This window comes from Salmo salar, chromosome ssa15 (genome assembly GCF_905237065.1).
Source record: "Salmo salar chromosome ssa15, Ssal_v3.1, whole genome shotgun sequence".
NCBI lineage: Eukaryota > Metazoa > Chordata > Actinopteri > Salmoniformes > Salmonidae > Salmo > Salmo salar.
This window is the reverse complement of record NC_059456.1, coordinates 25,916,874-25,940,549: the sequence shown is the minus strand read 5'-3', so window position 1 is coordinate 25,940,549 and position 23,676 is coordinate 25,916,874. Positions and strand designations below refer to the sequence as shown.

Genomic DNA, 23,676 nt, shown 5'->3' with positions numbered 1-23,676 from the left:
TATAGTGTGGTGGGTCTCTTCTTGGTAATATAGTTTGGTGGGTCTCTTCTTGGTAATATAGTTTGGTGGGTCTCTTCTTGGTAATATAGTTTGGTGGGTCTCTTCTTGGTAATATAGTGTGGGTGGGTCTCTTCTAGGTAGTATAGTGTGGTGGGTCTCTTCTTGGTAATATAGTGTGGTGGGTCTCTTCTTGGTAATATAGTGTGGGTGGGTCTCTTCTTGATAATATAGTTTGGTGGGTCTCTTCTTGGTAATAGTGTGGGTGGGTCTCTTCTTGGTGTTGTGTGGGTGGGTCTCTTCTTGGTTTCATAGTTTGGTGGGTCTCTTCTTGGTAATATAGTGGTGGGGGGTCTCTTGTTGGTAATATAGTGGTGGGGGGTCTCTTGTTGGTAATATAGTGTGGTGGGTCCCTTCTTTGTTTTATAGTGTGGTGGGTCCCTTCTTTGTTTTATAGTGGGGTGGGTCTCTTCATGGTTTTATAGTGTGGTGGGTCTCTTCTTTGTTTTATAGTGGGGTGGGTCTCTTCATGGTTTTATAGTGTGGTGGGTCTCTTCTTGGTTTTATAGTGTGGGGGGTCTCTTCTTGGTTTTATAGTGTGGTTGTCTCTTGGTAATGTAGTGTGGTGAGTCTCTTCTTTGTTTTATAGTGTGGTGGGTCTCTTCTTGGTAATATAGTGTGGTAGGTCTCTTCTTGGTAATATAGTATGGATGGGTCTCTTCTTGGTAATATAGTGTGGGTGGTCTCTTCTTGGTAATATAGTGTGGGTGGTCTCTTCTTGGTAATGAAGTGTTGTGGGTCTCTTCTTTGTTTTATTGTTATGTGGGTCTCTTCTTGGTAATGTAGTGTGGGTGGGTCTCGTGGTAATATAGTGTGGTGGGTCTCTTCTTGGTAATATAGTGTGGTGGGTCTCTTCTTGGTAATATAGTGTGGTGGGTCTCTTCTAGGTAGTATAGTGTGGTGGGTCTCTTCTAGGTAGTATAGTTTGGTGGGTCTCTTCTAGGTAGTATAGTGTGGTGGGTCTCTTCTAGGTAGTATAGTTTGGTGGGTCTCTTCTAGGTAGTATAGTTTGGTGGGTCTCTTCTAGGTAGTATAGTGTGGTGGGTCTCTTCTTGGTAATATAGTGTGGTGGGTCTCTTCTAGTTCGCATAGTGTGGTGGGTCTCTTCTAGGTAGTATAGTTTGGTGGGTCTCTTCTAGGTAGTATAGTGTGGTGGGACTCTTCTTGGTAATATAGTGTGGTGGGTCTCTTCTTGGTAATATAGTGTGGGTGGGTCTCTTCTTGGTAATATAGTGTGGGTGGGTCTCTTCTTGGTAATATAGTGTGGGTGGGTCTCTTCTTGGTAATATAGTGTGGATGGGTCTCTTCTAGGTAGTATAGTGTGGTGGGACTCTTCTAGGTAGTATAGTGTGGTGGGTCTCTTCTTGGTAATATAGTGTGGTGGGTCTCTTCTAGGTAGTATAGTGTTGTGGGTCTCTTCTTGGTTTTATTGTGATGTGGGTCTCTTCTTGGTAATGTAGTGTGGGTGGGTCTCTTCTTGGTAATATAGTGTGGTGGGTCTCTTCTTGGTTTTATAGTGTGGTGGGTCTCTTCTAGGTAATATAGTGTGGTGGGTCTCTTCTTGGTAATATAGTGTGGGTGGGTCTCTTCTTGGTTTTATAGTGTGGTGGGTCTCTTCTTGGTTTTATAGTGTGGGTGGGTCTCTTGGAAGTATAGTGTGGTGGGTCTCTTCTTGGAAGTATAGTGTGGTGGGTCTCTTCTTGGTTTCATGGTGTGGTGGGTCTCTTCTTGGTTTCATAGTGTGGTGGGTCTCTCTAGGTAATATAGTGTGGTGGGTCTCTTCTTGGTAATATAGTGTGGTGGGTCTCTTCTAGGTAGTATAGTGTTGTGGGTCTCTTCTTGGTTTTATTGTGATGTGGGTCTCTTCTTGGTAATGTAGTGTGGGTGGGTCTCTTCTTGGTAATATAGTGTGGTGGGTCTCTTCTTGGTTTTATAGTGTGGTGGGTCTCTTCTAGGTAATATAGTGTGGTGGGTCTCTTCTTGGTAATATAGTGTGGGTGGGTCTCTTCTTGGTTTTATAGTGTGGTGGCTCTCTTCTTGGTTTTATAGTGTGGGTGGGTCTCTTGGAAGTATAGTGTGGTGGGTCTCTTCTTGGAAGTATAGTGTGGTGGGTCTCTTCTTGGTTTCATAGTGTGGTGGGTCTCTTCTTGGTTTCATAGTGTGGTGGGTCTCTCTAGGTAATATAGTGTGGTGGGTCTTTTCTTGGTAATATAGTGTGGTGGGTCTGTTCTTGGTAATATAGTGTGGGTGGGTCTTTTCTAGGTATTATAGTGTGGTGGGTCTCTTCTAGGTAGTATAGTGTGGGTGGGTCTCTTCTAGGTTGTATAGTGTGGTGGGTCTCTTCTAGGTAGTATAGTGTTGGTGGGTCTTTTCTAGGTAAAATAGTGTGGTGGGTCTCTTCTAGGTAGTATAGTGTGGTGGGTCTCTTCTAGGTAATATAGTGTGGGTGGGTCTCTTCTTGGTAATTTGGTGTGGGTGGGTCTCTTCTTGGTTTTGTAGTGTGGGTGGGTCTCTTGTTGGTAATATAGTTTAGGTGGGTCTCTTCTTGGTAATATAGTGTGGTGGGTCTCTTCTTGGTAATATAGTGTGGGTGGGTCTCTTCTTGGTAATTTGGTGTGGGTGGGTCTCTTCTTGGTTTTGTAGTGTGGGTGGGTCTCTTGTTGGTAATATAGTGTGGGTGGGTCTCTTCTTGGTAATATAGTGTGGTGGGTCTCTCTAGGTAATATAGTGTCGGTGGGTCTCTTCTTGATAATATAGTTTGGTGGGTCTCTTCTTGGTAATATAGTTTGGTGGGTCTCTTCTTGGTGTTGTGTGGATGGGTCTCTTCTTGATAATATTGTGTGGTGGGTCTCTTCTTGGTAATATACTTTGGTGGGTCTCTTCTTGATAATATAGTTTGGTGGGTCTCTTCTTGGTGTTGTGTGGGTGGGTCTCTTCTTGGTTTCATAGTTTGGTGGGTCTCTTCTTGATAATATAGTGTGGGTGGGTCCCTTCTTGGTCTCATAGTGGTGGTGGGTCTCTTGTTGGTAATATAGTGTGGTGGGTCCCTTCTTTGTTTTATAGTGTGGTGGGTCTCTTCTTGTTAATATGGTGGGGTGGGTCTCTTCATGGTTTTATAGTGTGGTGGGTCTCTTCATGGTTTTATAGTGGGGTGGGTCTCTTCTTGGTAATATAGTGTGGTGGGTCTCTTCTTGGTAATATAGTGTGGTGGGTCTCTTCTTGGTAATATAGTGTGGGTGGGTCTCTTCTTGGTAATTTGGTGTGGGTGGGTCTCTTCTTGGTTTTTGTAGTGTGGGTGGGTCTCTTGTTGGTAATATAGTGTGGGTGGGTCTCTTCTTGGTAATATAGTGTGGTGGGTCTCTTCTTGGTAATATAGTGTGGGTGGGTCTCTTCTTGGTAATTTGGTGTGGGTGGGTCTCTTCTTGGTTTTGTAGTGTGGGTGGGTCTCTTGTTGGTAATATAGTGTGGGTGGGTCTCTTCTTGGTAATATAGTGTGGTGGGTCTCTCTAGGTAATATAGTGTCGGTGGGTCTCTTCTTGATAATATAGTTTGGTGGGTCTCTTCTTGGTAATATAGTTTGGTGGGTCTCTTCTTGGTGTTGTGTGGATGGGTCTCTTCTTGATAATATTGTGTGGTGGGTCTCTTCTTGGTAATATACTTTGGTGGGTCTCTTCTTGATAATATAGTTTGGTGGGTCTCTTCTTGGTGTTGTGTGGGTGGGTCTCTTCTTGGTTTCATAGTTTGGTGGGTCTCTTCTTGATAATATAGTGTGGGTGGGTCCCTTCTTGGTCTCATAGTGGTGGTGGGTCTCTTGTTGGTAATATAGTGTGGTGGGTCCCTTCTTTGTTTTATAGTGTGGTGGGTCTCTTCTTGTTAATATGGTGGGGTGGGTCTCTTCATGGTTTTATAGTGTGGTGGGTCTCTTCATGGTTTTATAGTGGGGTGGGTCTCTTCTTGGTAATATAGTGTGGTGGGTCTCTTCTTGGTAATATAGTGTGGTGGGTCTCTTCTTGGTAATATAGTGTGGGTGGGTCTCTTCTTGGTAATTTGGTGTGGGTGGGTCTCTTCTTGGTTTTTGTAGTGTGGGTGGGTCTCTTGTTGGTAATATAGTGTGGGTGGGTCTCTTCTTGGTAATATAGTGTGGTGGGTCTCTTCTTGGTAATATGGTGTGGGTGGGTCTCTTCTTGGTAATTTGGTGTGGGTGGGTCTCTTCTTGGTTTTGTAGTGTGGGTGGGTCTCTTGTTGGTAATATAGTTTAGGTGGGTCTCTTCTTGGTAATATAGTGTGGTGGGTCTCTTCTTGGTAATATAGTGTGGGTGGGTCTCTTCTTGGTAATTTGGTGTGGGTGGGTCTCTTCTTGGTTTTGTAGTGTGGGTGGGTCTCTTGTTGGTAATATAGTGTGGGTGGGTCTCTTCTTGGTAATATAGTGTGGTGGGTCTCTCTAGGTAATATAGTGTCGGTGGGTCTCTTCTTGATAATATAGTTTGGTGGGTCTCTTCTTGGTAATATAGTTTGGTGGGTCTCTTCTTGGTGTTGTGTGGATGGGTCTCTTCTTGATAATATTGTGTGGTGGGTCTCTTCTTGGTAATATACTTTGGTGGGTCTCTTCTTGATAATATAGTTTGGTGGGTCTCTTCTTGGTGTTGTGTGGGTGGGTCTCTTCTTGGTTTCATAGTTTGGTGGGTCTCTTCTTGATAATATAGTGTGGGTGGGTCCCTTCTTGGTCTCATAGTGGTGGTGGGTCTCTTGTTGGTAATATAGTGTGGTGGGTCCCTTCTTTGTTTTATAGTGTGGTGGGTCTCTTCTTGTTAATATGGTGGGGTGGGTCTCTTCATGGTTTTATAGTGTGGTGGGTCTCTTCATGGTTTTATAGTGGGGTGGGTCTCTTCTTGGTAATATAGTGTGGTGGGTCTCTTCTTGGTAATATAGTGTGGTGGGTCTCTTCTTGGTAATATAGTGTGGGTGGGTCTCTTCTTGGTAATTTGGTGTGGGTGGGTCTCTTCTTGGTTTTTGTAGTGTGGGTGGGTCTCTTGTTGGTAATATAGTGTGGGTGGGTCTCTTCTTGGTAATATAGTGTGGTGGGTCTCTTCTTGGTAATATAGTGTGGGTGGGTCTCTTCTTGGTAATTTGGTGTGGGTGGGTCTCTTCTTGGTTTTGTAGTGTGGGTGGGTCTCTTGTTGGTAATATAGTGTGGGTGGGTCTCTTCTTGGTAATATAGTGTGGTGGGTCTCTCTAGGTAATATAGTGTGGGTGGGTCTGTTCTTGATAATATAGTTTGGTGGGTCTCTTCTTGGTAATATAGTTTGGTGGGTCTCTTCTTGGTGTTGTGTGGATGGGTCTCTTCTTGATAATATAGTGTGGTGGGTCTCTTCTTGGTAATATACTTTGGTGGGTCTCTTCTTGATAATATAGTTTGGTGGGTCTCTTCTTGGTGTTGTGTGGGTGGGTCTCTTCTTGGTTTCATAGTTTGGTGGGTCTCTTCTTGATAATATAGTGTGGGTGGGTCCCTTCTTGGTCTCATAGTGTTGGTGGGTCTCTTGTTGGTAATATAGTGTGGTGGGTCCCTTCTTTGTTTTATAGTGTGGTGGGTCTCATCTTGTTAATATGGTGGGGTGGGTCTCTTCATGGTTTTATAGTGTGGTGGGTCTCTTCATGGTTTTATAGTGGGGTGGGTCTCTTCTTGGTAATATAGTGTGGTGGGTCTCTTCTTGGTAATATAGTGTGGTGGGTCTCTTCTAGGTAGTATAGTGTGGTGGGTCTCTTCTAGGTAGTATAGTTTGGTGGGTCTCTTCTAGGTAGTATAGTTTGGTGGGTCTCTTCTAGGTAGTATAGTGTGGTGGGACTCTTGTTGGTAATATAGTGTGGTGGGTCTGTTCTTGGTAATATAGTGTGGTGGGACTCTTCTTGGTAATATAGTGTGGTGGGTCTCTTCTAGGTAGTATAGTGTGGGTGGGTCTCTTCTTGGTTTTATAGTGTGGTGGGTCTCTTCTTGGTAATATAGTGTGGGTGGGTCTCTGCTTGGTAATATAGTGTGGGTGGGTCTTTTCTTGGTAATATAGTGTGGGTGGGTCTCTTCTTGGTAATATAGTGTGGGTGGGTCTCTTCTTGGTTTCATGGTGTGGTGGGTCTCTTCTTGGTTTCATAGTGTGGTGGGTCTCTCTAGGTAATATAGTGTGGTGGGTCTCTTCTTGGTAATATAGTGTGGTGGGTCTCTTCTAGGTAGTATAGTGTTGTGGGTCTCTTCTTGGTTTTATTGTGATGTGGGTCTCTTCTTGGTAATGTAGTGTGGGTGGGTCTCTTCTTGGTTTTATAGTGTGGTGGGTCTCTTCTTGGTAATATAGTGTGGGTGGGTCTCTGCTTGGTAATATAGTGTTGGTGGGTCTTTTCTTGGTAATATAGTGTGGGTGGGTCTCTTCTTGGTAATATAGTGTGGGTGGGTCTCTTCTTGGTAATATAGTGTGGGTGGGTCTCTTCTTGGTAATATAGTGTGGGTGGGTCTCTTTTAGGTAGTATAGTGTGGTGGGTCTCTTCTAGGTAGTATAGTGTGGTGGGTCTCTTCTAGGTAATATAGTGTGGTGGGTCTGTTCTTGGTAATATAGTGTGGGCGGGTCTCTTCTTGGTAATATAGTGTGGGTGGGTATCTTCTTGGTAATATAGTGTGGGTGGGTCTCTTCTAGGTAGTATAGTGTGGTGGGACTCTTCTAGGTATTATAGTGTGGTGGGTCTCTTCTTGGTAATATAGTGTGGGTGGGTTTCTTCTAGGTAGTATAGTGTGGTGGGTCTCTTCTTGGTTTTATAGTGTGGTGGGTCTCTTTTTGCTTTTATAGTGTGGGTGGGTCTCTTGGAAGTATAGTGTGGGTGGGTCTCTTCTTGGTTTTATAGTGTGGTGGGTCTCTTCTTTGTTTTATAGTGTGGTGGTTCTCTTCTTGGTTTTATAGTGTGGTGGGTCTCTTCTTGCTTTTATAGTGTGGTGGGTCTCTTCTTGGTTTCATAGTGTGGTGGGTCTCTTCTTGGTTTCATAGTGTGGTGGGTCTCTTGTTGGTAGTATAGTGTGGGTGGGTGTTTTCTTGGTAATATATTGTGGGTGGGTCTCTTCTAGGTAGTATAGTGTGGGTGGGTCTGTTAGTAGTATAGTGTGGTGGGTCTCTTCTAGGTAGTATAGTGTGGTGGGTCTCTTCTAGGTAATATAGTGTGGGTGGGTCTCTTGGTAGTATAGTGTGGTGGGTCTCTTCTTGGTAATATAGTGTGGTGGGTCTCTTCTTGGTAATATAGTGTGGGTGGGTCTCTTCTTGGTAATATAGTGTGGGTGGGTCTCTTCTTGGTAATATAGTGTGGGTGGGTCTCTTCTAGGTAGTATAGTGTGGGTTTGTCTCTTCTTGGTAATATAGTGTGGGTGGGTCTCTTCTAGGTAATATAGTGTGGAAGGGTCTCTTCTTGGTAATATAGTGTGGGTGGGTCTCTTCTAGGTAATTTAGTGTGGTGGGTCTCTTCTAGGTAATATAGTGTGGATGGGTCTCTTCTTGGTAATATAGTGTGGGTGGGTCTCTTCTTGGTAATATAGTGTGGGTGGGTCTCTTCTTGGTAATATAGTGTGGGTGGGTCTCTTCTTGGTAATATAGTGTGGGTGGGTCTCTTCTAGGTAGTATAGTGTGGTGGGTCTCTTCTAGGTAGTATAGTGTGGTGGGTCTCTTCTAGGTAGTATAGTGTGGGTGGGTCTCTTCTTGGTAATATAGTGTGGGTGGGTCTCTTCTAGGTAGTATAGTGTGGTGGGTCTCTTCTAGGTAATATAGTGTGGATGGGTCTCTTCTTGGTAATATAGTGTGGGTGGGTCTCTTCTAGGTAATTTAGTGTGGTGGGTCTCTTCTAGGTAATATAGTGTGGATGGGTCTCTTCTTGGTAATATAGTGTGGGTGGGTCTCTTCTTGGTAATATAGTGTGGGTGGGTCTCTTCTTGGTAATATAGTGTGGGTGGGTCTCTTCTTGGTAATATAGTGTGGGTGGGTCTCTTCTAGGTAGTATAGTGTGGTGGGTCTCTTCTAGGTAGTATAGTGTGGTGGGTCTCTTCTAGGTAGTATAGTGTGGGTGGGTCTCTTCTTGGTAATATAGTGTGGGTGGGTCTCTTCTAGGTAGTATAGTGTGGTGGGTCTCTTCTAGGTAATATAGTGTGGATGGGTCTCTTCTTGGTAATATAGTGTGGGTGGGTCTCTTCTTGGTAATATAGTGTGGGTGGGTCTCTTCTTGGTAATATAGTGTGGGTGGGTCTCTTCTAGGTAGTATAGAGTGGTGGGTCTCTTCTAGGTAGTATAGTGTGGTGGGTCTCTTCTAGGTAGTATAGTGTGGGTGGGTCTCTTGGTAATACAGTGTGGGTGAGTCTCTTCGTAATTTAGTGTGGATGGGTCTCTTCTTGGTAATATAGTGTGGGTGGGTCTCTTCTTGGTAATATAGGGTGGGATGGTCTCTTCTTGGTAATATAGTGTGGGATGGTCTCTTCTTGGTAATATAGTGTTGGTGGGTCTCTTCTAGGTAATATAGTGTGGGTGGGTCTCTTGGTAATATAGTGTGGGATGGTCTCTTCTTGGTAATATAGTGTGGTGGGTCTTTTCTAGGTAATATAGTGTGGGTGGGTCTTTTCTAGGTAATATAGTGTGGTGGGTCTCTTCTTGGTAATATAGTGTGGGTGGGTCTTTTCTAGGTAAAATAGTGTGGTGGGTCTCTTCTTGGTAATATAGTGTGGGTGAGTGTCTTCTTGGTAATATAGTGTGGTTAGTCTCTTCTTGGTTTTATTGTGATGTGGGTCTCTTCTTGGTAATGTAGTGTGGGTGGGTCTCTTCTTGGTTTTATAGTGTGGTGGGTCTCTTCTTGGTAATATAGTGTGGGTGGGTCTCTTCTTGGTAATATAGTGTTGGTGGGTCTTTTCTTGGTAATATAGTGTGGGTGGGTCTCTTCTTGGTAATATAGTGTGGGTGGGTCTCTTCTTGGTAATATAGTGTGGGTGGGTCTCTTCTTGGTAATATAGTGTGGGTGGGTCTCTTTTAGGTAGTATAGTGTGGTGGGTCTCTTCTAGGTAGTATAGTGTGGTGGGTCTCTTCTAGGTAATATAGTGTGGTGGGTCTGTTCTTGGTAATATAGTGTGGGCGGGTCTCTTCTTGGTAATATAGTGTGGGTGGGTATCTTCTTGGTAATATAGTGTGGGTGGGTCTCTTCTAGGTAGTATAGTGTGGTGGGACTCTTCTAGGTATTATAGTGTGGTGGGTCTCTTCTTGGTAATATAGTGTGGGTGGGTTTCTTCTAGGTAGTATAGTGTGGTGGGTCTCTTCTTGGTTTTATAGTGTGGTGGGTCTCTTTTTGCTTTTATAGTGTGGGTGGGTCTCTTGGAAGTATAGTGTGGGTGGGTCTCTTCTTGGTTTTATAGTGTGGTGGGTCTCTTCTTTGTTTTATAGTGTGGTGGTTCTCTTCTTGGTTTTATAGTGTGGTGGGTCTCTTCTTGCTTTTATAGTGTGGTGGGTCTCTTCTTGGTTTCATAGTGTGGTGGGTCTCTTCTTGGTTTCATAGTGTGGTGGGTCTCTTGTTGGTAGTATAGTGTGGGTGGGTGTTTTCTTGGTAATATATTGTGGGTGGGTCTCTTCTAGGTAGTATAGTGTGGGTGGGTCTGTTAGTAGTATAGTGTGGTGGGTCTCTTCTAGGTAGTATAGTGTGGTGGGTCTCTTCTAGGTAATATAGTGTGGGTGGGTCTCTTGGTAGTATAGTGTGGTGGGTCTCTTCTTGGTAATATAGTGTGGTGGGTCTCTTCTTGGTAATATAGTGTGGGTGGGTCTCTTCTTAGTAATATAGTGTGGGTGGGTCTCTTCTTGGTAATATAGTGTGGGTGGGTCTCTTCTAGGTAGTATAGTGTGGGTTTGTCTCTTCTTGGTAATATAGTGTGGGTGGGTCTCTTCTAGGTAATATAGTGTGGAAGGGTCTCTTCTTGGTAATATAGTGTGGGTGGGTCTCTTCTAGGTAATTTAGTGTGGTGGGTCTCTTCTAGGTAATATAGTGTGGATGGGTCTCTTCTTGGTAATATAGTGTGGGTGGGTCTCTTCTTGGTAATATAGTGTGGGTGGGTCTCTTCTTGGTAATATAGTGTGGGTGGGTCTCTTCTTGGTAATGTAGTGTGGGTGGGTCTCTTCTAGGTAGTATAGTGTGGTGGGTCTCTTCTAGGTAGTATAGTGTGGTGGGTCTCTTCTAGGTAGTATAGTGTGGGTGGGTCTCTTCTTGGTAATATAGTGTGGGTGGGTCTCTTCTAGGTAGTATAGTGTGGTGGGTCTCTTCTAGGTAATATAGTGTGGATGGGTCTCTTCTTGGTAATATGGTGTGGGTGGGTCTCTTCTTGGTAATATAGTGTGGGTGGGTCTCTTCTTGGTAATATAGTGTGGGTGGGTCTCTTCTAGGTAGTATAGAGTGGTGGGTCTCTTCTAGGTAGTATAGTGTGGTGGGTCTCTTCTAGGTAGTATAGTGTGGGTGGGTCTCTTGGTAATACAGTGTGGGTGAGTCTCTTCGTAATTTAGTGTGGATGGGTCTCTTCTTGGTAATATAGTGTGGGTGGGTCTCTTCTTGGTAATATAGGGTGGGATGGTCTCTTCTTGGTAATATAGTGTGGGATGGTCTCTTCTTGGTAATATAGTGTTGGTGGGTCTCTTCTAGGTAATATAGTGTGGGTGGGTCTCTTGGTAATATAGTGTGGGATGGTCTCTTCTTGGTAATATAGTGTGGTGGGTCTTTTCTAGGTAATATAGTGTGGGTGGGTCTTTTCTAGGTAATATAGTGTGGTGGGTCTCTTCTTGGTAATATAGTGTGGGTGGGTCTTTTCTAGGTAAAATAGTGTGGTGGGTCTCTTCTTGGTAATATAGTGTGGGTGAGTGTCTTCTTGGTAATATAGTGTGGTTAGTCTCTTCTAGGTAATATAGTATGGGTGGGTCTCTTCTTGGTAATATAGGGTGGGATGGTCTCTTCTTGGTAATATAGTGTTGGTTGGTCTCTTGTTGGTAATATAGTGTGGTGGGTCTCTTCCTGGTGTTGTGGTTGTGGGGAGTGGAGCGCTTTGTGTGAGTGGGCCCAGGGGAAAATGGGGGATATGTAGGGGGGATAGTGAGGGGGGGCTTTCACAGACAGTCAAGGTGATTGAGGTAAGGGCATTGTCTTCAAAGGTGGATGCTGTGTGTGGATACCACCCCTTATTCCTCCTCCTTTTCCTCTCTCTTCCTCTCCTGGCCCCCCTCCCCCTTATATGTCCTTGTTTGTCTCTCCCTCTCGTCTCTCCTGCTCCTCTCCCTCTCTCTCTCTCTCTCTCTCTCTCTTCCCTCCTGCTCCCCTCTCCTCTCTCCCTGTCTCTCTCTCTCTCCTGCTCCTCTTTCCCCTCTCTTCTCTACTTCTCCTTTCTCCTGCTCCTCTCTCCCCTCTCCTCTCTCCTGCTCCTCTCTCTCTCTTTCTGTCTCTCTCCAGCTCCTCTCTCCCCTCTCCCCTCTCCTCTCTTCCTCTCTCTTCCTCTCTCTCTCTCTCCTGCTCCTTTCTCTCCTGCTCCTCTCTCTCCTGCTCCTCTCTCTCCTGCATCTCTCTCTCCTGCTCCTCTCTCTCTCTTTCCCCTCTCCTCTCTCCCCCTAAACAAACACTGCCAATATAATGAACTGTAGATGTACATGTAAATGTCAGCGTCTTTCTCCCCAGATACAGCGTTACGTTCACTTCAGAGTCCTCTGCTGGCTTTATTAAAAAACTAACATTTACTTTGCCTTAACATACACATAGACTGCATAATAAGGCTTTCACTGTGCATTTGGTCCTCTTCATTTCCAATGTCCTCAATGGCTCCCTATTCCCTATAAAGTGTACTCCTTTTGACCAGAGCCCTATGGGAGGGAGAGAGGGAGGAAGGGTGCAAAAATAATACACTACATGGGGAATAGGGTGCCATTTGTGAGGCAGACTGTTTCAGCTGCAGCCCTGTCCCTCAGGATCAGTTTGGCGCCGATGAGTTCTGTTGCCAGCACTGCACTGTCTCCATCCTTTCTGTCTGACACACACACACACACACACACACACAAACACACAAACACACACACACACACACACACACACACACACACACACACACACACACACACACACACACACACACACACACACAGAGACACACAGACACACACACAATCTATTCTCTCCTAGTGGGACCTGAGCTTTCAGTCCCACACACACACACACACACACACACACACACACACACACACACACGCAAACACACGTAAAATACAACTCATTCCCTTTTCTGTCTGTGTGTTATCCACATTGTATGTCCAGCACAAACGCCCACACACACACACACACACACACACACACACACACACACACACACACACACACACACACACACACACACACACACACACACGCACACACGCACACACCACACACACATACACACACACCACACACACATACACACACACCACACACACAAACACAGCACAGCACACATAGAGGCGATTCCCAGGGGGGCTTCGTACTGTGTCCTTCATGGAGGGTGTGATTACACGGTGTTCCCTGATTATGTTCTGGTGAAGTGTCTGAAAGAGATGAATGGAAAGGAAAGAGGGAATTGAGGGACAGAGGGACAGAGGGACAGGAGGGAAGTGAGGAGTAAGAGTACAGATGCGCTGAGAGCGGAGTTTCTACATCGACCCCCTGCTGGGACAGACACAGACAGACCCTCTCTCTCTCTTTCTCTCAATCCAAGGTGCTTTATTGGCATGACATGCATTATGTAAAACTCAAAGAAGCATTCCAAAACCCTCTCATTCGCTCTTTCTCTTTCTAGATCTCTCTCTCTTTCTAGATCTCACTCTCACAGTGCCCCTGCTGGCGAACAGCTAGAACTGAAACCCCCCCCCCGTTTGTTGACCCAGACGATTACAGTGTGGGTTAAGTTGATGGATGTGGTTTGGCCGTAACCTGGAACTTCTATCTTTCATTCATGGGTTAACTGTCAACGGTGGAGCCTTGCGATACGTCTTCATGTACCTCCAGACCTATTATTTCCACTTTCTCTAACAGCATACATAACACACTGGTCAAATCCCTGGACTTTCTCTAACAGCATACATAACACACTGGTCAAATCCCTGGACTTTCTCTAACAGCATACATAACACACTGGTCAAATCCCTGGACTTTCTCTAACAGCATACATAACACACTGGTCAAATCCCTGGACTTTCTCTAACAGCATACATAACACACTGGTCAAATCCCTGGACTTTCTCTAACAGCATACATAACACACTGGTCAAATCCCTGGACTTTCCCTAACAGCATACATAACACACTGGTCAAATCCCTGGACTTTCTCTAACAGCATACATAACACACTGGTCAAATCCCTGGACTTTCTCTAACAGCATACATAACACACTGGTCAAATCCCTGAACTTTCTCTAACAGCATACATAACACACTGGTCCAATCCCTGAACTTTCTCTAATAGCATAACACACTGGTCCAATCCATGGACTTTCTCTAACAGCATAACACACTGGTCCAATCTCTGGACTTTCTCTAACAGCATAACACACTGGTCCAATCCCTGGACTTTCTCTAATAGCATAGCACACTGGTCCAATCCCTGGACTTTCTCTAACAGCATAACACACTGGTCCATCCCTGGACTTTCTCTAACAGCATAACACACTGGTCCAATCCCTGGACTTTCTCTAACAGCATAACACACTGGTCCAATCCCTGGACCTGGATGGGCTACGAGGTGTGCAGGATTTCCATTCTAACACTGATATAACTGATTCAAAATTCTCATCAAGCCCTTGATTAGTTAAATCAAGTACTCCCTGTTTCAGTCATCATAGGCTATGCCATGCCATGACATGACACTAGGTTCTAACTACGATCAAATATATTTAATTTGTACAGTATGTTATACTCCCATTCCAGTTCCAAGACCCTCGCCATCTACTGTATTAAACAACATTGAATTTGGACTTCCACTCCCCCTCACTGATGACTTTAATCATCTGTCTGAAGAGGGGTGACATGAAGCAGCTGTCTTGTTGACAGGGGGAAAGTAGCGCGGCTGTTTGAAGGCAGGCCAGGGCAAAGTGTTCAACGTGCAACAGTGACAGCTGAAAGGAGACGAGGACGTACTCTGACGCCCCCTGGGATGAGTGTGTGTGTGTGTGTGTGTGTGTGTGTGTGTGTGTGTGTGTGTGTGTGTGTGTGTGTGTGTGTGTGTGTGTGTGTGTGTGTGTGAGTGTGAGTGTGTATGTTTGTGTCTGCCAATAGGTGCGTCTCTGACAGAGTGTGTGTTTGTGTGTGAACCTTTACTTATGCAGACTGAGAACACCAGTCGTACTTAGTTGCAGACATGATGACAGCATAATGACCTTGGATTCCAGACAGCCGATCAATACTGGCCAAAATGTGTCTGTTCACTCTTGATCATGTTTTATAAAAGTCTTGAGGACACGACCTAGCTATGGAATTATTAAGTCAATACTGCTCTCCGATTCGGGCTCTAAAGCCTTTGAGATATCAGGAGTTTGCTTTTTGATGTGTGACGTATGGACCAACCTTTTGAAGTGTTTTCCAGCCTAGCTTATAGGGTATATACTAAAAAGTGATGGTCCATGAATATGCTCCTTTCATCATGGCCGCTATCTAAAAAAGGCCTCAAGGGTGTATGCAAATCAATGGAACCTACTTGTTCATTTCAAGTGTCAAATCATCCTCAAGTAAGGTGAACACTGTCATGAAGATTTCTGAGAACCACTGGACTCCCCCACACTCTTCATCACAACTCGTCTTTCTCTCTCCACAGGGCTGCCCAGAAGCTCAGCCTCTCGTCCAAGTGGAAGAAGCCCCAGCAGCCTCAGCTCCAGTCTCCGCCCGAACCTGCCGAGCCCCTGGTCTACACAGGTGGCTTCAGCGGCGCCCTGCAGCTGTCCCCGCCTGCCGTGCCGCCATGCCTCCTCCGGGCCGGTTCAAAGATCAAGGACACCCCGGGGATGGGAAAGGTAAGACTTTCCCGACTTTGGTATCTTTTTTTGCTTGGTGGTAAAATTGTTACTATGTGGAGTCAGTGGCATGGTATCATCAGGTAGCGTAGAGTAACAGACAATACCGTCTGGTCATTGGTGTAACATACAGGTGAAGTCAGAAGTTTACATTCACCTTAGCCAAATACATTTACACTCAGTCTTTCACAATTCCTGACATTTAATCCTAGTAAATATTCCCTGTTTTAGGTCAGTTAGGATCACCACTTTCTTTTAAGAATGTGAAATGTCAGCTTAGTAGTAGAGAGAGTGATTTATTTCAGCTTCTATTTCTTTCATCACATTCCCAGTGGGTCAGATGTTTACATACACTCAATTAGTATTTGGTAGCATTGCCTTTAAGTTGTTTAACTTGGGTCAAACATTTCGGGTAGCCTTCCACAAGCTTCCCACAATAAGTTGGGAGAATTTTGGCCCATTCCCCCTGATAGAGCTGGTGTAACTGAGTCAGGTTTGCAGGCCTCCTTGCGCGCACACGCTTTTTCAGTTCTGCCCACAATTTTTCTATAAGATTGAGGTCAGGGCTTTGTGATGGCCAGTCCAACACCTTGACTTTGTTGTCCTTAAGCCATTTTACCACATCTTTGGAAGTATGCTTGGCATCATTGTCCATTTGGAAGACCCATTTGTGACCAAGCTTTAACTTCCTGACTGATGTCTTGAGATGTTGCTTCAATATATCCACATCATTTTCCTCCCTCATGATGTCATCTATTTTGTGAAGTGCACCAGTCCCTTCTGCAGCAAAGCACCCCACAACATGATGCTGCCACCCCCGTGCTTCACGGTTGGGATGGTGTTCTTCGGCTTGCAAGCCTCTCCCTTTTTCCTCCAAACATAACAATGGTCATTATGGCCAAACAGTTCTATTTTTGTTTCATCAGACCAGAGGACATTTCTCCAAAAAGTACGATCTTTGTCCCCATGTGCAGTTGCAAACAGTAGTCTTGCTTTTTTATGGCGGTTTTTGAGCAGTGGCTTCTTCCTTACTGAGCGGCCTTTCAGATTATGTCGATATAGGACTCCTTTTACTGTGGATATAGGTACTTTTGTACCTGATTCCTCTAGCATCTTCACAAGGTCCTTTGCTGTTGTTCTGGGATTGATTTGCACTTTTCACACCAAAGTACGTTCATCTCTAAGAGACAGAACACGTCTCCTTCCTGAGCAGTATGACAACTGCGTGGTTCCATGGTGTTTATACTTGCGTACTATTGTTTGTACAGATGAACGTGGTACCTTCAGGTGTTTGGAAATTGCTCCCAAGGATGAACCAGACTTGTGGAGGTCTACAATTTTTTTCTGAGGTCTTGGCTGATTTCTTTTGATTTTCCCATGATGTCAATCAGAGGCACTGAGTTTGAAGGTAGGCCTTGAAATCTATCCACAGGTACACTTCCAATTGACTCAAATTATGTCAATTAGTCTATCAGAAGCTTCTAAATCCATGACATTATTTTCTGGAATTTTCCAAGCTGTTTAAAGACACAGTCAACTTAGTGTATGTGAACTTCTGACCCACTGGAATTGTGATAGGGTGAATTATAAATTAAATAATCTGTCTTGTGTCATGCACAAAGTAGATGTTCTAACTGACTTGCCAAAACTAAAACTAGAAATTTGTGGAGTGGTTGAAAAACAAGTTTTAATGACTCCAACGTAAGTGTATGTAAACTTCCGACTACAACTGTAGTTTTGACTCTTAATGTTATAATTCGTAGTGAGTTTCCTTGTATTCTCAGTAGAGCCCTTTTGGGATGTCATGTTTAGGGTGGGCGTGGTTTATACAAAGGACACTTTGCTGAAGCCTGTTTTTTATGCTGGTGTTACGCTGGTCTAACGTAAAAGGTCAGGATAACATCTCCGCTGTGGGCTTGTGTGCGAGACCCGTCTCGCCGATTCCCAGGCCGTTGGCATTTTATGAATCCCGGTCCATATGCCATGGAGCATTCCTCTCATTGAGTGAGTGACAGGCTGTAGGAGTGGGAAAAATTGTGAGTGTGAAATGGAGAGTGAGGAGAGTGGTCAACGACATTCAGAGGTGATAATCTGTGTGGAGAACATTCCGCTCACAGAATGGGGGTCTGTTTGTGAGAAAAAAGTGTTTGAAAGTGTTTGTGTTTTGAGGTCATGGGTATCTGTGTGAATCAGTGCAATGAGAGGCCTAGGGCCAAGGAGGGAACATTGAACATTTTGTTTAGGAGAGATTCCTTTTGCAAATCAATTGCATTTTTGTGAAGCTATGTAAATCAACTCACCTTTCTGCTATTAACTAAAGGCTCATTGTCCTGATTGACTAAGACAATGGTGTGTTGATCTAATGCAAAACACACAATCACTCTCAGATACCCTCAAACACACGTGCTGTACTCCGATTCAGCAACCAATCTAACAGAATAATGTCTGTTAATCTATGAGTTTGCTGAAACAACATTTGCTGATGGATTTACAACCAGTCTGGATGAGTAAGTGTGGGTTTCTTGGTCTGCTACCACCACTCTATCTGACAGGGAGTGTATAAAGTCATGCTCATTGGAAGCCATGAATTTTCATCTACGTAGACAGCGCAAGCTGCTCTTTTTCCACTCCCCATCTGTTGGCATCTCACCTCCTCTCTCACCTCCTCTCTCACCTCCTCGACTAGTCGTTGATACGCTTTCACATTGTCAGATACAAGATGAAGAGCTGTGTTTTTCCATTTTTACAAGTTTCGAGTCGACATTTGTTTCAGCGTAGTTAGCCACTCCGCTTCATGAATTCCAAGCAGAGACAGCTCATAGCAATTTATAACCTGAAGTTTGCCCATAAAGAACTGGTACTTCTGGGCTTCACTGTAAAAAATCTGTCCAGGGTTGTTTACGAGACTAGACATTACGTAATGTGTTTAGGGACCCTGGTCCCCCCCACCCCCATCCCCCATCTCCCTCCTCCCTCACACCTTGTGTAAGCAGGCATTGGGTTTAGTCTCGTTAATGCTCGGCTCTGACTTGGCTGCGGATCAAATGAGTAGCCGTCAGAGTTCATTGTCAAATCCAGCGCCAGGCCTGTGCTGCTCAGTGGAGATTACACAGCGTGAAGCGATTATCCTAAAGTGGATTAGACACGGGTCCTGATACAGCCCCTCCCTTCTTGTCTCACAGGCCAGCCAGTAGACTGACAGGTGGACTAAAGCATGAGAGGTATTGGCTGATGTCCTTATATCCCCTCACAACAGCTCCCCGCTATAAGGACAGTACGGGCTTCTGGAATACCTTCATTCGGACCAAGGTGCACAGTTTATGCCCATTGGCTGCTTGGGTATGGGCATGTATCTTTGTTTTCATTGTGACTGCTGACATCATGTTGAAGTGCACCATGGTTGTCTGTCTGTGGGCCAATTTGGCACCTCCTCACTCACCATGGAGTCCAATGGGCTGCCTGAGTGGCCCTGCTCCTGGAGGCCAAGTGATTCCTCACTCCCTGGGAGCCCATGGATGTGGTGCCAAAAGCTGCTTGAAACTGGCATGGATGGCCACAGAATGACCCCCTCCTAATGCCAGCCCCCCGCCCCTTTAGCTTCAGTCACGCTGGTTGGCCATTCGACTTATGTCTTGGAAGTATTGACATAACTGGAAATCTCTGATTGGATGTTTCTCGAAATCAGAGTTTTGGTCTAGAACCTAACCATTTTTTGTAGTCCCATCAATCCCCCACATGACTGGTTTGTGCTACTGTACAGGCACCAGATGATTGGCCATTTGACTTGTCTTCAACTCTTGAAAATAACTCTCAATCTCTGATTGTAATTTTAATATGAACGTTTCTCTCAATCATGGTGGTGTTTTGGCCCAAAACTTAAACGTTTTCCCTTTGTCTCATCATTCTCCCCACAAAGTAAGGTGAGTTAATGTGACTGTACAGGCAGTTGCAGATGAGAAGGCTATAACAGCCTATTCCTTTACTATTCACTGTGGGGGATGAGGTGATGTCTCTTCGGTATCTCCTCATTACTGCTGTTCAGTAAGTCAGCAGGAGGGCTAACATGAAAAGAGCCAGAAACGCGATACCTCTGTGATCCTATCATCTCACATTCTGAGTTCTGTTAGGCGTCTCGTCTTCAAGACTGCTGCTGTCAGGAGTTCTGCGTAAACTTTTTGAAGTCGCTAATCGTACATCTGGGGCACAAAGTTGCAAAATTGTTAATGAGCTCCGCATCAAGGAAGCAGAGGAAATAATTTAATGAGGCCCAATGAGCTCGGAAAGCGTTGTGGCGGGCTGTAACTCTTGAATACAGATGTATTTTTTGCTGCTTTGCAGTTCTTCGCCCGACGGCCAAAGATTGTGGTTCCTTCCTGGGGAAAGTGTTTCAGACTTCACACTGTGCCATTATTATTTGTTTACACAGTATTTTCTGTTACTGTTGTTACTACTGTTAGTTCTACTACTGTTACTACTGTTACTGTTACTACTGACCTCTTAGTGACCCCTTAACACGCGAATCCCGTTAGCGGGATCGATTTGACAACAGCCAGTGAAATAGCACAGCGCCAAATTCAAAAAACAAAAATCTCATAATTCAAATTTCTCACACATACAAGTATTATACATAATTTTAAAGATAAGATTCTCGTTAATCTAACCACAGTGTCCGATTTCAAAAAGGCTTTACAGCGAAAGCAAAACATTAGATTATGTTAGCACATCACCTAAACAAGAAAAGCCAAACAGCCATTTTCCAAGTAAGGAGATGCATTCCAAAAACCAGAAATACAGCTAAAATTAATTACTAACCTTTGACGATCTTCATCAGATGACACTCCCAGGACTCAATGTTAGACAATACAATACAATGTTTTGTTAGATAAAGTTCATATTTATATCCAAAAACCCCATTTTACATTGGCGCGTGATGTTCAGAAAATGTATTGCCACCCAAAACCTCCGGTGAAGGAGCACATCAATTTACAAAAATACTCATCATAAACGTTGATAAACTTTACAACAGTTATTGAAAGAATTATAGATTCACTTCTCCTTAATGCAACCGCTGTGTTATATTTCAAAATAGCTTTACGGCGAAAGCACATTTTTCAATATTCTGAGTACAGAGCTCAACCATCAAAGCAAGCTATACAGATACCAGCAAAGTTCTGGAATCAACTAAACTCAGAATTAGTATTATAAATATTCACTTACCTTTGCTGATCTTCGTCAGAATGCACTCCTAGGACTCCTACTTCCACAAGAAATGTTAGTTTTGTTCGAAATACTCCATATTTATGTCCAAATACCTCCTTTTGTTCGCGCGTTCAGATCACTATCCAAAGGCATAATGCATCAGCGTAAATCCAGACACGAAAAGTCAAAATGTTCCATTACCGTTCGTAGAAACATGTCAAACATTGTTTACAATCAATCCTTAGGGTCTTTTTAACATAAAACGTCGATAATATTCCAACCGGACAATAGCGTATTCATTCCAGAAGAAAAAGAAGGAACGGCGCGCTCGTGTGCTCGCGCATAACCAATCCTTTGTCCTCAGACAGTCCACTGATTGACTGAGCTCCTATTCTCTGCCCAGTAACAGGAGACGGATGAAACAACTTTCTAAAGGTTGTTGACAGCCAATGGAAGCCTTAGGAAGTGCAACGTGACCCCACAGACACTGTAGTTTCGATAAGGATTCAAAAGAAAAACTACAATTCTCAGATTTCCCACTTCCTGGTTGGATTTTTCTCAGGTTTTTGCCTGCCATATGAGTTCTGTTATACTCACAGACATCATTCAAACAGTTTTAGAAACTTCAGAGTGTTTTCTATCCAAATCTACTAATAATATGCATATCCTACCTTCTGAGTCTGAGAAGCAGGCAGTTTAATTTGGGCACGTTTTTCATTCGAACGTGAAAATACTGCCCCCTATTCTTATTAATACTGTTACTGTTACTACTGTTACTGTTACTACTGCTACTACTGTTACTGTTACTACTGCTACTACTGTTACTGTTACTGTTACTACTGCTACTACTGTTACTACTATTACTGTTACTGTTACTGTTACTACTGTTACTGTTACTGTCACTGTCACTGCTACTACTGTTACTACTAGTACTCTTACTACTGTTACTGTTACCACTGTTACTGCTACTGTTACTACTGTTACTGCTACTGTTACTACTGTTAATGCTACTGTTACTACTGTTACTGCTACTGTTACTATTGTTACTGCTACTGTTACTATTGTTAGTGCTACTGTTACTACTGTTACTACTTCTACTGTTACTACTGTTACTACTACTGTTACTGTTACTACTGTTATTGCTACTGTTACTGCTACTGTTACTACTATTACTGCTACTGTTACTACTGGTACTACTGTTACAGTTACTACTATTACTGCTACTGTTACACTGTTACTGCTACTGGTACTGCTGTTACTGCTACTGTTACTGCTACTGTTACTACTATTACTGCTGTTACTACTACTGTTACTGTTACTACTGCTACTACTGTTACTGTTACTACTGCTACTATTGTTACTGTTACTACTCTTACTGTTACTACTATTACTGTTACTACTGTTAATAATGTTAATACTGTTACTGTTACTACTGTTACTGTTACTGCTGTTACTACTGTTACTGCTACTGTTACTACTGTTACTGTTACTGCTGCTGTTACTGCTACTGTTACTGTTACTGCTACTGCAACTGTTACTACTGTTACTACTATTACTGTTACTACTGTTACTGCTACTGTTACTACTGTTACTGTTACTACTTTTACTGTTACTGTTACTACGGTTACTACTGTTACTACTGTTACTACTGTTACTGCTCCTACTGCTACTGTTACTGATACGGTTACTACTGGTACTGCTACCGTTACTACTGTTACTGCTACCGTTACTACTGTTATTGCAACTGTTACGACTGTTACTGCTACTGTTACTACTGTTGCTGCTACTGTTACTACTATTACTGCTGTTACTACTACTGCTACTGTTACTACTGCTACTACTGTTACTGTTACTACTGCTACTATTGTTACTGGTGCTACTGTTACTGTTACTACTATTACTGTTACTACTGTTAATACTGTTAATACTGTTACTGTTACTACTGTTACTGTTACTACTGTTAATACTGTTAATACTGTTACTGCTACTGTTACTACTGTTACTGCTACTGTTACTGCTGTTACTGCTACTGTTACTACTGGTACTACTGTTAATACTGTTACTGCTGTTACTACTGTTACCGCTACTGGTACTACTGTTACTGCTATTGTTACTACTGTTACTGTTACTGCTGCTGTTACTGCTACTGTTACTGTTACTGCTACTGTTACTACTGTTACTACTATTACTGTTACTACTGTTACTGCTACTATTACTAATGTTACTGTTACTACTGTTACTGTTACTGCTACTACGGTTACTACTGTTACTACGGTTACTTTTGTTACTACTGTTACTGCTGTTACTGCTCCTACTGTTACTGCTACTACTGTTACTACTGTTAATGTTACTGTTAATACTGTTACTGCATAAATAGGTTTGGCTGTGTTTACACTGGCAGCCCAATTCTGATAATTTTCCACTCATTGGTCTTTTCACCAATCAGATCAGATCTTTAGCCAATAATTGAGCAAAATATCAGAATTAGGCAGCCTGTGTAAACGCAGCCTTTGAGAAGTGAGATCTGTCAGGACCGGAAGGAGGGATGGGGTGAAGTGTTGTAGGAGGGATAGAGCTAAGAGATGAGAGGGCAGATAGAGGAAGAAAGAAGGGTCAAGGGGAGGAAGGGAGGAAGGGGAACAGTCTGTAGATGGAGGCATACATGGTTTGGCACAGTGGATTCCAATTCAATATTGTGTTTCATCTTATCAATAAACAAAGACTACATTTTGAAAGGAGGGCACCCACACATCACTGGGGAAGCTTTGAAACCAGTCTTAAATGTCCGAGCTGACCTGTTGTCTGACATACAGTATGTAATGGTCCCCCATTGGGATGCAAATGATGAAATGAAGAAAATATGTTGTCGGAATGCTGAATATGTCTAGTTGATAGCTAAACATTGTCTTGCGGAGCGCAAACTAGACTCATTGCAATGCACGCTCACGGAAATCCTCAGCACAATACTCCTTTGACGAGCTGCCTAACCCCGACCCTAACGCTCGTGGGAAATAGAAAGTCAAACTTCTCGCTCGATACTACGTTACGTGTGAGGGAAGACTATTGTAATTCAGTCCTAGACACAGAGACCCTCATTGTCAGGGGATTGAATTCTTAATCTATCTGTTTGCCGCGGTTGTAAATGCTCAAGCTGTTTGTAGTTACACTGCAGGAAGCGGGCCCTGGTGGTTAGGCTATAAAAATGAATCTGTTTACAGTGAGTGAATGATAGCAATCGGACCATGCTGGAGAGGCATGTTCCTTCAAGCTCTAGCAGGTTGTGGTGTTGGTTCTCTCGTCTTTAATTGCTTGTACGGCATTGTTCTGTGAACCTCATAAATGTTTGGGGACTATAGTAGACCATAAT

The 23,676-nt window shown here is 43.8% G+C and overlaps 1 protein-coding gene across 4 annotated transcripts in view; it reads left to right on the top strand.

Moving 5' to 3' along the window:
• The window catches only part of kif26aa (kinesin family member 26Aa), a 170,755-nt gene that overhangs the window by 108,127 nt on the left and 38,952 nt on the right, over positions 1 to 23,676 (top strand). For all 4 annotated transcript variants that reach the window (XM_045695578.1, XM_014143831.2, XM_014143833.2 and 1 more), the window contains one exon: positions 14,915 to 15,110. In XM_045695578.1, the coding sequence (XP_045551534.1) occupies positions 14,915 to 15,110 (196 nt within the window). The remainder of the gene's footprint in view (positions 1 to 14,914; positions 15,111 to 23,676) is intronic.